This window comes from Lingula anatina, chromosome 10, assembly GCF_051362555.1.
Source record: "Lingula anatina isolate TDL-2025a chromosome 10, LinAna3.0, whole genome shotgun sequence".
In the NCBI taxonomy this organism is placed as follows: Eukaryota; Metazoa; Brachiopoda; class Lingulata; order Lingulida; family Lingulidae; genus Lingula; species Lingula anatina.
The window spans coordinates 11,912,129-11,930,057 of NC_141776.1; the positions used below are offsets into that span (position 1 = coordinate 11,912,129).

General features: G+C 35.4%; 3 protein-coding genes across 3 annotated transcripts; 2 read left to right on the plus strand and 1 right to left on the minus strand.

Moving 5' to 3' along the window:
• Window positions 1-171: 171 nt before the first annotated feature.
• LOC106181404 (BPTF-associated chromatin complex component 1) lies at window positions 172-3,122 on the plus strand. The gene is made up of 6 exons (XM_013565778.2): window positions 172-330; window positions 495-589; window positions 840-941; window positions 1,376-1,524; window positions 1,799-1,891; window positions 2,144-3,122. The coding sequence occupies exons 1-6, from the start codon at window positions 313-315 to the stop codon at window positions 2,164-2,166; spliced, it is 480 nt and encodes a 159-aa protein (XP_013421232.1). The 5' UTR covers window positions 172-312; the 3' UTR covers window positions 2,167-3,122.
• Window positions 3,123-3,547: 425 nt separating this feature from the next.
• On the minus strand, window positions 3,548-9,141 carry LOC106181393 (uncharacterized). The gene is made up of 8 exons (XM_013565766.2): window positions 9,121-9,141; window positions 7,757-8,767; window positions 7,243-7,365; window positions 6,079-6,300; window positions 5,629-5,747; window positions 5,215-5,302; window positions 4,426-4,575; window positions 3,548-3,968 (listed from the first exon to the last, which is right to left on the minus strand). Exons 2-8 carry the CDS (start codon window positions 8,728-8,730, stop codon window positions 3,809-3,811), a joined length of 1,836 nt encoding a protein of 611 aa, XP_013421220.2. The 5' UTR covers window positions 8,731-8,767; window positions 9,121-9,141; the 3' UTR covers window positions 3,548-3,808.
• Window positions 9,142-9,314: 173 nt separating this feature from the next.
• On the plus strand, window positions 9,315-17,890 carry LOC106164239 (X-ray radiation resistance-associated protein 1). Its single transcript, XM_013542088.3, has 14 exons — window positions 9,315-9,474; window positions 10,333-10,526; window positions 11,158-11,302; window positions 11,622-11,719; window positions 11,899-12,041; window positions 12,407-12,508; window positions 12,685-12,866; window positions 13,485-14,149; window positions 14,493-14,705; window positions 15,066-15,386; window positions 15,636-15,789; window positions 16,201-16,313; window positions 16,803-16,970; window positions 17,269-17,890. The coding sequence occupies exons 1-14, from the start codon at window positions 9,381-9,383 to the stop codon at window positions 17,377-17,379; spliced, it is 2,703 nt and encodes a 900-aa protein (XP_013397542.2). The 5' UTR covers window positions 9,315-9,380; the 3' UTR covers window positions 17,380-17,890.
• Window positions 17,891-17,929: the final 39 nt, after the last annotated feature.

A 17,929-nucleotide genomic window follows, 5' to 3' on the forward strand; every position in this document is an offset into this window, starting at 1 on the left:
ACATTTGCTAATATACACTATATATCATTTATCTTTTATACGGTATATTCAAATAATATGTGCTGTCTGAGTATAAAAATTATGCACAAATATTGCATTTGGTGTATATGATTTATATAACTTTGAATTGCGAGCATTTTGACGATTTATTTCATACTGTAGTTTGGAGACTAAGAGCCTCGCATCCGACACCGGCACAACTTCCGCTAAGCCGCGAAACAGTGACATGCTCATCAGTCGCAAAGCAATAACATGTAAATAAAGAGAAATAGAACATCTTTTTTATTGCATTGGTAAACGCATGGTGAGAGGATGAGCTCCGCAAGCAAGGTACGATTTTTTGACATATCGCTGAATGGCAAAATTTGAGAACAAATCGTACAACTCGGTGCACAATGTCTGTGCTGTGTTGTGTTTTAAACACTGTTTATAATTCAAATCGATAGTGGATTTATTTTAACCAATACTTGTTTAAATTTATTTATCTATTACAGGTTGGGGAGATCTTCATAGCTGCTGGGGCAGCTTTTAACAGGCTTGGTGAGCTGACCATGCAATTGCATCCTGCAGCAGAACCAACTCCAAGCAGGTTTGTGTGTGTGTGTTAATTTGTGTGTGCGGAAGGGGGGGGGGGCAAGAGATTTAAACTGGCCATAAAACTGCATCCTGTTGCAGAAACATCTACTGGGTGATTTGTAAAAGGCAGAGTTTTAAGAGGGGGAGGGGGTGTTGCATTTTTTTCAATATGCAGTGATTCTTAAAACTCTGAAGGTTGAGAATGATATCATATTTTTTGTGTAATTATCCTAATCATCAGATTTTCATTTTTAATTGCATAGTGGCAAATGGACAGATGCAGAGATTGAAATGCTGAGGAAAACAGTGAAAAGATTTGGTGAAGACCTGGACAAAATCAGCGATGTCATTAAGTCAAGAACAGTGTAAGAATCGCATCAGTTTGATTTTTATTTTGATAATTATGTGGGGGAATCAACTTGAAATAATTATCATATGTATTGTACATAAAAACTACTTATCTTGAAGATTTTTTTTCAAAATATATTGTGCATTGTATATTTATACCTGTTGAGTCATAGTCATTATAAACATCTTCTGTTACTGAAATGAATTAGTAGAGATTTATGTTTTGCATTATATGCCACTTATGAGATAAGAACTTAGCTCAACAAGAAAGTAAATAAATTTTTTGTAATTCTCAACAAAAAAAAAAAAAGATCAGCAGTATTGAATAGATATTGATATTTTGCAGTTCTCAGAAAAAAGCTTAATTGGTTCTCTGAGAACGTAGGTAGATAATAAATAGAAAAATAATGATATTTTACAGTTCTCAAAGAAAAATATTGATATTTTACAGTTCTCAAATAAAAGCTCAGCTTCGTAAGAAAGCTTATGAAGATGCTGGACTGCCAGTCCCTGCAGAAGAGAAATCTCCAAAGAAAACTACACAGAAGCAGCAAGCTTCCGGAAGAGGAGAGCCTCAAGCAAAGAAACAGAAGACAGCTGGTGAGAAACTCTTGGAGATTTTATTACACATTTTCTTTAAAAAAAATAAAAATAAAATAAAATAAAATAAGATAAAAAAACGTTTCTAAAGCAACTTTATTTAAAGATATGAAGCAAGACTTTTTGACCCTCCACCAAAATGCCTTTATCTTGACTCATCAAGCCTCAACTTCAGTTACATTTGATTCATTTTTTTACCATCATTACACAAGAGACAATGATGATAAATGATAAATCTAACATTTCACATCTCACGCTTGGTCAATAATTTCAGAGGTAACATTGAGTGCACTAAATGCACCCGAGGGTGATGTTGATATAGAGGGAATTGGGGACCCTCATCCCAGGAAACTAGATTTTGATTCAGGTGAGTATTGCCTTAGTGGATTACCCATTTTTGTTTATAAATCCATATGATGTCAAATATTATAACTTTCTATAGTGCACCAAAACATGTACAGTATGTCGTGTGATGAACCATATCATTCAACCATGTTCTCTGATTACCTGGCCAAACCTCTATCAAGATTTACATGAAAAACATAAGGCAGTTTACCACAATGAAAATCTAATATCTTTGCAGTTTTTTAACCCAAATACTTATTGATTTATTTCCTAGACGTAGATTCCAGCATGCTGTGATGAACTGAAGACCAGAAAGATGTAATCACAGTAAATAACAGTGCCAGTCTGTGCTAGAAGGGACAATAAAAGCTTCCCTCAACTGAGGAGGTTATGTTGTCATCAATTTGTTTATTTGATAATGGAACAATATGTCTTGAAATGTTTTTCCAAATTTTGTCTCTTGTTGATATGTTGCTGTAATGAGATTTTTCCATCTATCAGTGGATTACCAACTTCTTGGGAGCCAAAAATATCACTTTAGAGGTTGATGTAGAGGGCCCCCTGGACCCCCAAGCCATATTTTCAGACTTTTTCACTGAATGGCAGTTCCATCCCTGTTGTTGTCATTACAAACTTGTAAATACCATGACATAAGTGTAAGATGGGGGCTTTACTCACAGGATGCCATTAGTAATGGAGTTTTAAAAAATGTTATAAGAAACTGTATGAAGCTTGTTACTTTCAGTTGTTGTGCATAGTTATATGGTATACAAGGTACTTGTTAGTAGTGTAGATTATTAGGCTGATGTAAATTTGCCTATCCATGTAGATTTATTAATAACAACTTCACTTTTGTATTCTCTGGATTTAGTTACAAATTTAAAGTATTGTAAGCTCTCTGCTGCATCTGTGGTCTTTTTCACATTGACAGCTTGATGAGCAACTGAACAGTGCTTTTTAATTTTGATTCAAAATTTACCAAATTAAGCCTTGGTATTTTTGTATAGTCTTCTTATGCAAGCAAGAACTTTTTGTGTATAGGTGACAGCCCACGGGTCTTTACTGCAGCAAATAGAACTTGGAACAAAAGTCTGTATTTATTTCTTAAATGAACAGTCTTACAGGCTTTTATTGCCAATCTGTAGCAAGCACACAGCAGGACTTTGGATATATTGTTTAATATTTATTAAGCAGTGTATAGATTTCAAATATTGAGATTGACTGAATGTAATAAACACACCTACAAGCATTTACTTATGTCATGCCCTTTAATTGCTCTCTTTTTAAAAATTTCCGTAATATACTATTATGAATTAAGACCTATGAAACGTCCCCATTTTTCTTTACTAGATTGTTTCATATTATCACTTTTATTTGCAAAAAAGTGACCTCATAAGACTAAAAAACTTTTTTAAGTCGCTTTGTCCACCCCGTCCCCCAACACACAGGATTTATTCTTAGGCAAGTCTAAAATTTCCATTTCTAAAGTTTTTTAAAGTTAAAATATTACATTTCCAGCTTGCTAAATCTAAAACTAGCCACGCAAGTATTAGATAGATTTAGATAAGTTGTATAAGAGATTTTAGAAAGTTGGATTTACATGTATAAGAAATTTATTTGTAAAACTGTCAATGCTGGCAATGCTAACAAATTGGAATAGTGTAACAACAATATAATAATTATTTTTATTACTTTATTATTTTAGCTCAACTTTATTGAAACAGTCAATCCTTGGTGAATAAGTTTTTATCCGACTGATGTGTCGAGGAAACTATCTTTCATAATGCTCTTATTTATCCCAAAACAGAAGCCATAAAACCACAATTTTATTAGTTGCAATTCTCAACATCAGGAATTAGTCCAGAATATATATACATCAGCTTTAACAACGTATTTGGTCCTGAACGAATATTAACTTAGTCCATATTGTTCAGTTCTATCAGCTTGTCTTCTTCTTGACCAGTTCTTTGAATTGTGACAGTATTCTTCCTTCACGCTTGGATCGCTCTGCATGGTTAAAGTTGGCCAGGGCACGCTTTTCATCTGCGCTGTATATCTGGTTTTCCTTACGGAGACGGACGGCTTCCATACGCCGATGCCTGAAATGCAAGTATAAGAGTAATAATTATTATTTTTATGGAAAATTGGTGAAAACTGCACAGCTTAAACAAGGTATTGGGGGCTGTCTATTGTATTTTTATTTGCCTTAAGAAGGAACATCTGCTGGTTAATCAAAGCCATGCTAAAAATCATTGTAATAGCAAACCTTGTAACATTTCCAATGTCAAGAACAAAAGATATAAAGATGTGATGTTATCTTCAATAACTGCATGTCAAGCATGAAAGTAAATTACAACAATGCCTGGGGTCATTTTTCATAATCCACCTTGGTACACGTTAAAGACACCCCTCATTATGTGACACCTACTTGTATTCATGCAAGGTATGTACACCTCTCTGGATTGTGGTATATTCAATAATAATAATAATTATTATTATTATAATTCTTATAACTATCAGTTTCCTTATTATTGGCTCAATCAACTGCAATCATACCTGCTCCCACTCATGACATATCCAGAATCTTCAAACTTGTCAATCTCGTCTGGAGTCAGACCAATTTCACCTCTTCTTGGGATCCTCTTGCCTTCTGCTATGTAAGCTGCCATGGCAGCGCCCTCTCCTGGCAAAAGAGCTCGGCCAAAACTGAAATGATTACATAAAGTGGTTTTTAATGAGTTAAAGGGTAACAGTAAAAACTGGGATCCAAGAAATGCATGAACACAACTCAAGTATGTTTAACTTAACTTACTGAATATTTTTAAATCAGGACTTAATCAAATGGATCATCCACAATACAATTCTTTTCTGTTTTATGATGTACTTTTAATATTTAATGCTTTGCAATGATGAGCTTAAATTTCATCAATTTAGAACTATCAAATAAAGGCAATCATGTACAGAGCAAAAATATAAACACCCTATGTGAATTATGTAACATGAAATGGACGATTACAAATGATCTTATCTAGTCTTATAATTTTACAGTAATCTGCAGCACATAACAAAATTCACTTGGTACGATTTAATATATAATTACATAACCCACAATGCTGATAAAATTTCTGATGAGTATTGTGAGGAGCATATATATTATTGGTCAGTATATATATATATATATTGTCCCAAGTTTAAATGAGAGTGAGAAAATTTGTTTACCTTCACGCAAGTCCAACTCTCTCTGACTGACAATGCTTTTCTTTACCCAAACATACTTTTAGTTTAAAAAAAAAAATAAAATAAAATAAACAAAATTCAAATTAATACTTTAGCTCCCCAACTTACTCTAATTTAGCCTGTCCCGACCCGTCCCCTCCATCCAAGATGGGCCCAACCACATCTTCTTCTTCTGGTTTCTTCTTACCAGAGCCAACTAAAACACAACACAGACTCAAAATATGCACAACAATACATGCACAACAATATCACTTGTAGTTAGTACATTTTACAGCTTAGACCAGTAACTTCCGAGATGCCTGCAGGGTTTTGACGTATCAAAGTTTAAAGATAAATTTTTGTAGTTAGGTTCTGAATCAGTGAAACAATCAATAGTGAGAAATTAAAATTTTAAACCATTAAAACTGTGCTTACATCAATTATTTTGTTTTTGCATTTTCTGGATGTTCTCATTACTAGTAACAGATGACTTTCCTAAAGGAACCTGAACTTAACATAAAGGAAAACTGTTAACTTTCTTACTTTTCTTCTCCACCCACTCTTCCATATCAGTGTCACTGTCCTCAGATTCTGACTCAGTCTCCTCCTTCTTCTTTTTCTTCTTTTTGGTTCTGGTCTTTTTAGCTTTCTTAGATTTTTTACTAGTAAGAAAAGTTGAAAGGGTTATTAAGGCAAACAAACAATTTTCTATATAAATATGCTCCATGTGACTCCTCTATAGTTATTTTCCTTTGTTCCACAGGCACCATACCAATTTTCAATTGCTATACAGAATTAGTAATCTCAATATATTAACATTTCTATTGTTCAATTAGTTTTTATACAGAATTAGCAATTTGAAGCAAAAATAATCAACCTTTTAATCGATTTAATTTTAATTGATTGTTTTTTTAAAAATAAGATCAATTTTGAAGAGTATTTTTTAAAAAGATTTTTAAAAATTCATTTATCATCCCAATTTAATCTTTGTACCTTTTCTTTTTGTGCTTCTTGTTCTTTTTATCCTTTTTTCTCTTTTTCTTCTTCTTTTTCTCTTCCTCCGATGACTCTGTTTCAGATTCGGATTCAGAATTTCCCTTTTTATTATCAGTCTCTGCTGCCAGCCAAACATGGTCCACGTGGTCGGGTGACGGAGATCTCCCCCACACCTCTAACGCGCCCACTTCTCCAATCTTTTCTCTTTCACGCCTTCTCCTGTGATGTGGAAAATTAAAGTTTGTGGAGTATTCAAAATAAAGAGCTTGCTAAAACAGGTCAAGTTTCAACACACGAATGTCTTTGTTCCATTATATTTTAATATGATTTTTGGTTCAACAGATATAAGCTTGAAATCTTCGGAGACATGAACATAATTAAACGCTCTTAACTATGATATTCAACTTTAACCTTAACGGGCCTGATGACTTGGGTCTGATAAAATATTAAATGTACTGTTCATCTCATCACTGGTGGTGGTTTTCAGCTATAATGCTCTATATCAGAAATGAATAAAAAGCTCGACGAACTGAATAATTCAAAAATAATTAGATAAATTTTCCAATAAAAATTTTCTTTTTTGTTTTTCGAAAAAAATGATAAAATTTCATATAATAATCATCTGTTTAATTGAATAAAATTCTAAGAACTCACTGACATGAAAAAAACCTAGTCACCATAAATTTGATCAAGGGGCTAAAATCTTTAAGGTACATACGAACCGAGCATCCGTGGAGTGTGGATTCCCAGTTACACATGTAAACCACTTCAACTAGATTCTTATATGACTCAAATAAATTCGACATGCCAAGGGATAAACTGAATAGATCACTCGATCAGCGATAAAAGACCTTTAGACTGCTCCTTTCTTTAAATTTTTGGTTGTAAATTTAACCTACTTTCGTGACCTACTTTCCTGCCCCATTGACATACAGCTTAGAATGCTAGCAGAAAAATCCATTCAAACATCATTTTCGGGTAAAATTAAACAATGCCTTTTGGTAATTCTCTTAGTTATACTACTTGAAACTATATGCTGGCATTTGGTTGGTTATTGTGACAAAAAATTGACTTTGTATGCATCTTTAACCACGAAGAATATATAGCACAAGCAACTTTAAAGGTTAGAGTACCCCATGGAAAAAACTAGACCCCACTTACCTTTCCAAGAATTCCAAGGACTCTGGTAACTGTCTTCTTTGGTGTCCATGTTGGTGCCATTGACTTTTCTTGGGGTCTTGTGGAAAGTCATTCCCAGAAGAAAATCCATTCTCTCTGTCAGTTCTGGGAGAATAAAAAGAGTACGCTTGCATTTTTTTCTTATAGGTACAAGACTGTTTCAATATCCTTTTCTAGTATTTTCTGGCTGTCAACTTTCAAGCAGAACATTACGCCACATCAAGTAACATGTGCTATAACTTGTACAGTCAAATCTCATAATGTGAAAGAACATTCTTTTACATGTAGATCAACTAAAACTTCACTATGTTTTCAAATCATACAGCCTCAAATTTCTTTTAGTCAATGCCTCAAAGTAGAAACTCATATTTTCAAATAAATCCTATACTGAATATTTCCAGTTTTCTGTTTTTCTATATATGACCCATTAATTATAATAAAGGCACACATCTCAAAATTTTTTTTTTTATTCATTTTACCATTAAAATTACCTTACCTTTCCTGTTTAAAAGGTACAGGGGATCTTGACCTTTCTGAATTCATGGCAATGTTCATAAGTCTATTGTTAACTGGAGATCTTGACATAGATTTCTTCCTTTTCATAGGTGAGCTAGATCTTGATCGTCTCTTGCTTACTGGTGATCTTGACAGATCCTTGCTCACTGAGGATCTTGACCTTCTTTTGCTCACTGGTGATCTCGACCGCCTCTTGTTCACTGGTGATCTTGACTGTCTTTTGCTAACTGGTGATCTTGAGCGTCTCTTGTTTACTGGGGATCTTCTTTTGCTTACTGGTGATCTTGAGCGTCTCTTGCTCACTGGTGATCTTGAGCGTCTCTTGCTCGCTGGTGATCTTGAGCGTCTCTTGCTCACTGGTGATCTTGAGCGTCTCTTGCTCACTGGTGATCTTGAGCGTCTCTTGCTCACTGGTGATCTTGAATGTCTCTTGCTCACTGGTGATCTTGAGCGTCTCTTGCTCACTGGTGATCTTGAGCGTCTCTTGCTCACTGGTGATCTTGATTGACTCTTGCTCACGGGTGATCTATAATTGCTCTTTCTCACTGGTGACCTTGACTGTCTTTTCCTCACTGGTGATCTTGATCCAGAATTTTTTCTGTTTCTGGGTGATCTTGATCTAGAATATTTCCTTTTTACTGGTGTCCTTGACCTCCTTCTTTTAGGAGACCTTGAAATTGACCGTCTCTTACGCACAGGGGACTTAGACAATGACCTTTTTCTCCTAACAGGAGATCTTGAACTACTACGGAGTTTCTTTCGGTCAGGGGAATCATACTTGCGATTCTTTTCTCTGGAATTGGATCTGTAGTGTCTTTCTCTAGATCTACTTCTCGAACTATGCCTTTGGTCAGTTTTCCCATTCCTTCTGTCTCTTGGACTCTGTGAACTTGAACTGCTTGATTCAGAATCTGACCTTGAATCAGACTCTGAATCTGAGCTTTCCCTTACCATCTCTTTTGACAATTAATTGCTCTTGTTTGCAAAGTATCTGTAATATACAAAAAAAAGGGGGGTAAAGATTACATTAAAATGCAGGGACGGGTTGAGCAATGATTCGTGTTGATGTGGAGCACGTCTTTTTCTCAGAAACAGACAGTTACTGTTTTCGGAAGATAAAAAAGTAAAAGGTTTGAAGTTTTAGGTATATCCGTCTGTCTTAAAATCCCTCTTAATCAGAACTGTGACCTATTCTAATTTCTACTAACACATGCCTAAACATAAACAGATCTTTATCATGGAACCTGTATGGAATATACTTGCTCAACGTTACATGTAAACAAATTTTTTAGCATTAGTCAATCAATCAAGTTTATCTCGCTTGTAACTTTGTTATAACCTTACATTCTGAAACCGCAGCAAAACATACGTACCGGAAGTGTAAATGAAATCTCGCGAGACATGCGAGATTTCACTCGGATGTATATTATTTATGTTTTATTTTAGATTTAATTATAAATTAACCTGCCTTAAGTGGCGTTTTGCTTTCAAAATCGATTATAAGATTTAGTACATTGAGAATATAAGCATTTGTACTCTATAATTATGAAAATAAAAAGATCGTCTATTTCCGGTAACATTCGTCTCCAGGGTGATGTTTCAAAATGGCGATACCAGGAGTGAAATATGACGATGGGGGTGTTGGAGTTCCTGGCAATTGCTTTCCTGTCAGAAGTATATTCAAACAATCTGAGGAAGGTCAGTGTACATTTCAATCTCACAAAATTGAAACTGCATAGTTTGATACTGCGTATACTGTTCAGAGAACGTACAAATATAGTCGTTTCAGTCGAGATTGTGGTAAATAAGGTCATGGACATAAGAAATGAGAACAAATGCATATAGCAGGCTTCTATCCAATGATGGCAAAAGTGTATTCTGCTTTAATTTTACTAGAAACTTGTTGAGTGAAAATCGTAACGTTGCTGGGTTTAAAACTACCCACAGGAAATAGCGCGAAATGTGGAGAACCAACCAATGCTACATTTCAGTTGCTGAAAAATTATAGGAGGGGATTTGGAAGGGGTGGGGGTTAAAGGGGTACGGGGGGTTGAGTTGGAGAGACAACAAATTGTCACCTTATTTATTAAGCATATTTGCATTAAAAAAAGATTCCCCAGGTATTTTTATAGGTATTGCAGCCTCAATGATCATTTTCCAATACTCCTACATGTACAGTATCAGTATATATTAGAGGATGATGCATCAACATGATGATGCATAGGCATCTATTACTCAAGTCTGAATTTGCATTTTCAGTGTATCAATTATAGAGAGAGCAACCCATGTAACCCCAACCCCTAATTTTATGATTTAAAAATTTTCAAATTACATATTAAACAAACGTGATGGATATTATTATTATTGTTGTTGTTGTTGTTATTGTTATTATTAATTTGTTTGTGAATATATCACAGAAATTTATTACATACAGATATGTGCTCTATATAGCTCTTTCTTAATTCTATTTCATATTTAAGAATATGGAAAATAGGATTTTCATAATGGCAAAGCCATCATGCATTATTATTTAAAAGAAATGAAATTCATTTTCAGGAGGAGGCGCATGGCTGGTCTCATTACGAGCAGAACAGCGTCGCCGCTTCAAGGCTGTTCTTTGTTCAAAGCCAAAGACATACTCACAGATCAAAGAAGAGAAAAAGCAATCAGCTGCCCCAATAAGCACTCCAAGACTACAGGGCAATCTCAGTGATGAAGAGGAAGGAGAGACTTTAGATGGCTTCTACTTGGTCAGTTCATTTGCATACCTGCAATTGTCCTTTCGTTTATTTCTTCTTCTTCTTTTTTTTTTTTTTTATCCCAGAGGTGTATCACAGATTTTTCAGAAATAGAAGGTGGTTGGCTTCTGCAGTAGCAAATACTCCTATGCAGTCTCAAGTATCCCATGCAATCTTATGATATCACCTGGCTTTCAGTAGGAATGGGACTATTTATCTTTAAAGAATTTTTTTTTGCATGTGAGGACACTGGGGGGGGGGGTTATGGGAACAAGTACATTATATTTTCTAGCAATTTTGCTTAAAAAAATATCTTGACCAGTGAAGAAAGCTAGCTGTCCAGCTATTTAGGGTAAAAATTGAGTTGTCTTGTCAAATTGCATGGTATACTGTGATACAGACAAAGGTAAGAAGATATTACCACTCTGGTCGGAGATACTTTACCATTTCCATATTATATTCAACCTTTCAGCTATACCTAACTTTTGGTTTGGCCCTCTTTCGTTGAATAGAAAGTAAAGAACTTTAAGATAATTTTTAATTGATAAAAACTATTGATTATACACCATTGGGGAAAATTTAATTCAAGATGACCCAAGAAAAAAGTCAGCAGTATAATAATAATTTTATTCCTCTCCTGCAGATGAAGCACAGCTGTGTAGAGGACCCCTCAGACCTGTGTTCTGTGAACATCTGTGGGAAAGGAATCACTGAGGTGAAGGAGGAAGATCTGGGCCTCTTTGACAATGTGGCTTATGTCAATGCAGGGGAAAACTTCTTGCCATTCGGTAAGTGTGTGTGTGTGTGAGAGAGAGAGAGAGAGAGAGAGATTTTGTGCTTGGGTAGATCTTTTGGATAGATTTGTATATTACTTAAATATCAGGATTGTAAGATAATAATTTTTTTTATATATTTCATTTTTTGATTGTTACTGAATTTGAAATTCTTTTCATTTCAGATAAATTAATCCATGCCTTTTTTCTCCTATAAATCCCTTACCTATACAGTTTGATAAATTATGTTGAATGATTTATCATTATGTACTCAAAATATTTTTCCTCTTTTAATTTTTAAAATCTAGCATAAATTTTTTTTTTTTCATTGCAGAGGCATTCCGTGGTTTCCCTATTATTCGTGAATTAGAGATTCCACTTAATGGGTTAAGAGGAATACGTATTACACGCAAGGATTTTCCTCATTTGGAGGTAAATATTTTGATATGTATTTAAAACTACTTTTACATTTTGTGGACTATGTTTGGAACATCTTTGTATATAATTTGTAAATTGTCTGTTTTGATATTTGTGAGATTAAAAGAAATAAGTATCATTCACATTCATTCATTAGTTACCAGCACTTCCATAATCAACTTTTCCCTTTTTAGGTCCTTGATCTGTCATATAACAACCTGGCCAAGGAAGATATTCTAATGCTTGGCGTCATTCCAAAACTAAGGGTGCTACATTTAACAGGGAATAATTTTAAAGAGCTTCCACCTGATCTAGCTCAACCTTTTAAATCAGAAAAGTAAGTATTAATTTTAAATAAGTGAACTGTTAGCAAATGATCACTTTGGATTTTTTTTTTTTTGCAACATTTGTTTAAGAGTTTTAAAAAGTTCATTCATTTTGTGTTATAGTATTCTTTCATTTATTTATTTATTATTATTATTATTATTGTTGTTTTTATTGTTGTAATTTTATAATGTATAAATATTAAAAGTTGTTTTGTTACAATTTCTTTGTTTTAGAAAAGTAATTGTTGATACTGAACAAAAGATAATCAGTTATTTAATAATTATTTTATTTATTCAACTTGAATTACACGATTTTCAAAGAATCTTTTATACTGTTACATGTACTGATTATGCCATTTTAATACTTTATTTTCAGAGAGAAAAGAATGGAAAGATTTCCTGCTTTAGAAATATTATTTTTAGATGACAACAAACTGTCTGATCTTTCAACTTTTTCTGCATTAGCTGGACTGAGGAGGTGAGATAGGATTTCATATTTTAGATAGGTTTTATGATCAATTGAGAAAAGGAAAAGGAACTATAATCTATGCTCAAATTTTTTTTCCTTTTAATCAAAATATGGATATAGATAAATAAACCACCGCAGTGAAAAATTCTGACACAATATAAGAATTATTTCATTCTACATTTTAGGCTGCGTCACCTCAGTCTGGAAAAGAACAACATTTTCTCAGTGCCACAGCTGAGGTTGGTGGGAGGTAGACTGATTACGCAAGAAAGTCCAGCCTTCAAGAAGATGAAGAAAAGCAAGACACCAAAGTCCAGGCCACTCAGTGCTAGAAGTCAAAGAAAAATGGAGGAAGAAGACAGAGATGGTGAGTGGTTAGATCATTCAAGGACATATAAGACGTTTATCAATAAACGTCCTTGGATTATCCATAGCAGTACATGTACTATAATATAGCAGTAATGGCTAATCCAGTGGAGGACACTTGCCCCTTCCTTAGCAGTGAACTTTTTCTTGCCATACTGCAATGTAATGATTTTGATATCGCAAAACGCACAACTGACTTTCTTGATGATTGTTTTAAAGCTAGGGATATGAAAATTGCATCTATGCTGAAGAAAACCTAGATAAACTGCCGATGCAGTTCTCATATCCCCCTAAATAATAGTTTAATATAAGGTTTAGTGTAGCCTATTCTAGTTGAATTATTATTATTATTTATTTTTTTTTTTTTGTGGGGTGATCCCCATATCGATATATATTGTGTAGTACTTCTACTTTCCCTGCATTAGTTTAGACATTATAATGTATATCTAACTGTTTAATCACTCTGCAGATTACTTCTTGTATTTGTATTTGATCATGCCCGGATGTAGGGTGATTGTCAATAAACTTCTGATTCTTGTTCCTTAGCTTCTGAGGTACCTACACCCCTCTCGTAAAATTTATTTATTTATTTACTTAATATTTATTTATTTCTCTCTAGCCACCAATATCACACTTGATGAGCTAAAAGCAAAGTTAGAGCAGCTGGACAGGGAGGAGGCTGCTGAGTCTGCATACCAGAGGGCAGTAGCGGAAGAGACAAGCCACATCCAAGCCGTAGAACAGCAGCAGGAAGCACTGAGAGCACAGACACCCTCTGGAAACCAGCAAATACCCCCTACAGAGAAACAAACAGTCAATGAGGACATATCCCCAGCTGAGGTGCTTCCATCAGAGCAGCAAGTACCCCCTGCAGAGCAGGAAATACCTCCAGCTGATGTCCCCAAATCTGGTCAAGATGCAGCCCCAGAAGTGCAACAGGCTCCTCCTATGGAAAACCAAGTTCCCCCATCCAATCAGAACACAGCTCCAGTTGAACAGCAGGCACCCCCTGCAGAGAATCCTGCAGCCAATCAGGACTTACCCCCTGCAGAGGTCCCTCCGCCCAATCAGAACACACCATTAGTAGAGCAGGAAATGGCACCTGCTGAGATACCAGAGTTGCCAGAGTTACCATCTCCTTTTATGACAGAGAGAGCGAACATCCCCCCTGCAGAGTCTGTGGAGCCTCGCATTGACATTCCCGCAGACCAGGCGGATGCAGACGGGATCGCCATGCCACCCCCCTTCCCTGAGCTTCAGTACCTTAATCTGGCATTTAACCAGGTAAGACTGTTCATCAATTGACAGAGTGAGGGAAGATCCTCACTGGTGAAGTTCAGTCAGGACCAGTAATTTATTTATTTTTTATTTTTTTGAGGGTCTCATAATTGTCCTTAAGTTTTTAATTAAAAATGGAAACTGTTGAACATTGGTTCAATCCTCATGACAATAAACCTTAATGCCATAAAAGCTCACCCATAGCAAAATGAAACATTTTCAGCAAACTATCTGGTTTGTGTCAAACACTCTCAGAGAATTTGCAAGAAAAATCTGTTGCTGCAAATTTGCAAAAGTTTTTCTTTCCTTTTTTTTTTTTTTTAAATTCCATAAATAACCTTTTCTTCAGATTGAAGACCAAGAAGCCCTCCTTCCCGTGGCTGCCTGGCCCATGCTCAATGAACTGGTCATCCATGACAACCCGCTGACCACTCGGAACAGTGGTGAGCCCCCGATACTGAAGCAGTACCTCCAGGACAGGTTGGGTATCAGGGTGGTCAGGAAGAAACCACAACCAGCCATTAAGCCACATGTGGAGGTGCCACAGAAGGCCAGCAGGAAGGTCAGTGTCCTGGAAACTACTTTTAACGCATTAATAATCACCAGGGGTGGGGCTGGTTTTATAAAATATCTTTAGCCTGAACATTGGTCTAAATTTATTGGCCAAAATTATAATCTAAAGCAGGAAAATATTTAAAAAAACTGGCATTTTAAACCAGCTTTTAACCATTACTTGAGCCTCCTTGAGAAATAGTCAGATGCATATAAGATAGATGTATTGCCAAAATAAAGAGCAGTATGCACTGATCACAATAACCATTTACATATTGCATGTTCTGTGCACTTTTTTTTTATCAGTTGAAAATTGTTGGTCGTTGCAATATAATTCATTTGAGTATTTGATGTATGTCACTTCTTGCAGGTAAAGACAGTGGTGCCACCTATTCCACGGTGCAATGTTGATGAACTGCTGGCACTCGAGGCACCAAAGAGGATGAGATCCCTCCCCTCCTCCGCTCCTTCCTCTCGCAATGTCACCCCAGGGGGAATGGACCCGAGTAAACCCCTCCCTCCCATTGCCCAGTCTCCAAAGCAGAGGTCAAGGCCACAGTCTGCTGGGTCAGTACCACATGACATGAGGTCAGAGGTCAAGGGTGAAAGGTCAAACCAAGAACCAGGAGAGGCATGGCCTCCTCAGCAACAAGAAACTGAAGAAGATGGAGATACTTTCTTCATGACACAGGTAGATTAATATTGGCTAAAGAATATATTGATGTTTATTTTTTCACTGGTTTTGAAATATCCAAGCACATATTGTCAGAACATTTTTATACAAATCTCAGTTCACAGGTACCTTAATCTGGCTATCATTATTGTTTTTGGAAACTCTTTTTGAAAAATAGAGTTGAATTTTTTTAAACATATAAATACACTGGTATTTTACATATGTCCTGTTTTAATGTGCAATTTGACTATTTTATGCATTTTTCAGATTGATGAAAACATCACAAAAGATCAACCTAGGCCTCCAAAGGAGACTCAGAAACCTGAAAAACAAAGGAAAAAGAAGACTGTCCCGGGGCATTATAAGGGATACGAAATTTTGTTAGATGCACCAGAGGACCCCAATACTCATATCCCCAAAGGTAAACATTCCTCTAATATCTCTGTCTTTATCTGAAAATCAATCCTAAATCTGTATCTGCCAAATTTTCTTTCTCTCTCTCTCTTTATTTGATGACTTTTTTCTTTGCTCAAGACTCCCCTTAGATAAAGTGGATTCCAAATTCAAAAATACAGAAAAAAAATTGAAAGACTTTCAGTGCCAGGTAGATGGGCTTGATATATCCTGTATTTTGAAATTCCAAAAGGACAGTCACATTCTATAGACTCTGAGATAATAGTTATCTGCCATACTTCTGGTATTTTTTCATTATCTACATTACCATTATTATGTAGCAAAATTTCATTATGACAAATATTATTTGCAATAAACTGTTATTATATTTGTTTGCAGTAATTCATTATAATCATTTTTTTTTATTATTACATTGCAGACCTACAAGGCAGTGTGCGTGCCCTAAAACAGATGCTGGATCACCCCATAGTATTCAGGGACAATGTGGTCCAGCTGGACAGGATACAGAAACCTTTTGAACCATATAAACAGGTGAGACATCTGCATTTCTTCTGGCACAATATGATTTTCGCCAGGCACACCTAACACAATGCATTTCCTCTGGCCAGTCACACCTAACACAATGCATTTCCTCTGGCCAGGCACACCTAACACAATGCATTTCTTCTGGCTAGGCACACCTAACACAATGCATTTCTTCTGGCCAGGCACACCTAACACAATGCAGCATTCAGAACAGTGGACTAACTTGTCTAAGGGTCAAATATGGCCTACCAACTTGAATACTTCTGCACCGGGTATCTATTCAGTGTCTATTAGTGGATAAGACGGCAAGCTTTAACACAATGTCCACTATTTTCCCATGTAATGGTGCGTTGCTTACCAATACCTTATAAATGTATTTTAAACACAATGTCATTCCTGAAATTCATCAGAAGGCCCTGGAACTGTATTAGAAATGGGAAATTTATTTCTCACATTGAAAGTTCATCCATAATTCTACACTGAATTTCCTTCCAGCATAAATACCTTAGTGATGTCCCTCCCAAAACATACCAAGAGAAAGTAGACGACATGCTGACGGAGATGAAGACAAGGACCGCGGTAACAGAGGCTCCACTTAACGTGGCTTTGAAGGACAAGAGAAAGATGAAGGACTTTCCTGAGGCACCTACTTTACTTGGGGATGTAAGTACATTGTGGGTGGATGTTTATAGTTATGAAAGTTGAGCTAAATTTTGTCAGTTTGTTGTGGCTTCTGATTGGGGAGCCCATCTTTCTTCTGGCTCTGGTGTGACCTTTCACCTTTAACCTATGACATAAAAGAAGCATAATTTTTCAATGCTTCATGATTTTGTTAAGACCCTACATCACAGGATTTTTGTTGTGTTATGTCAAATAATTTTTATCTTGTTATGCAATATTATTCTTCATCTCAACTTATTCAATTTAAAATATATTTTGCATGATTTTTTGATATTTTCAGGTCCAGAGAAAATACAATGCTGTGAGAACAGCATCCATGCATGACGCCAGGGAGGCTAGGAAAGCACTGAAATCCACTTTAGATGAAGTGTCTAAGAAAAACCAGAAATAGCATAATGTATGACAATAATTCCAGTATGACACTTTGTTGGTGTAATTACGTAATATGTCATTATTGAAAAATGTGAAGCATTGTTTATCAGATTAGATGCTTTCACAGCCAGAAGCAGTAACAGTTGAATTTCCGACAGATTTGAGGGCAAGAACACAGCACCATTTACGTATTATTGTACACACATTTAGAGTTGGTGCTGCTCTCTTTGTGTGTGTGTGTAGTACACTTTAAACACATATTGTGCTGCACTCTTCTGGTTGGACTGAACTTTGAATTGCTGACATAATGTTATGTGATTTAATCATTAAAACAGTGGATAATCATGATTAACAAATTATCCTTATGTCACATGCATTATATGAAGTGAGATATGATTGCCATACTGAATTTGGAGTCAAATTTATGTATATTTATTAAGAAAATGTAGAAAGTGTAATATATCTTTGAAAATGAATGCTTGTATATTTATGTGTAATTTTTTCTAAAGAAAATAAAAAAATATATAATATATTGTTCCTTTTTTTCTTCTTTTTGGGTGGTATTACAA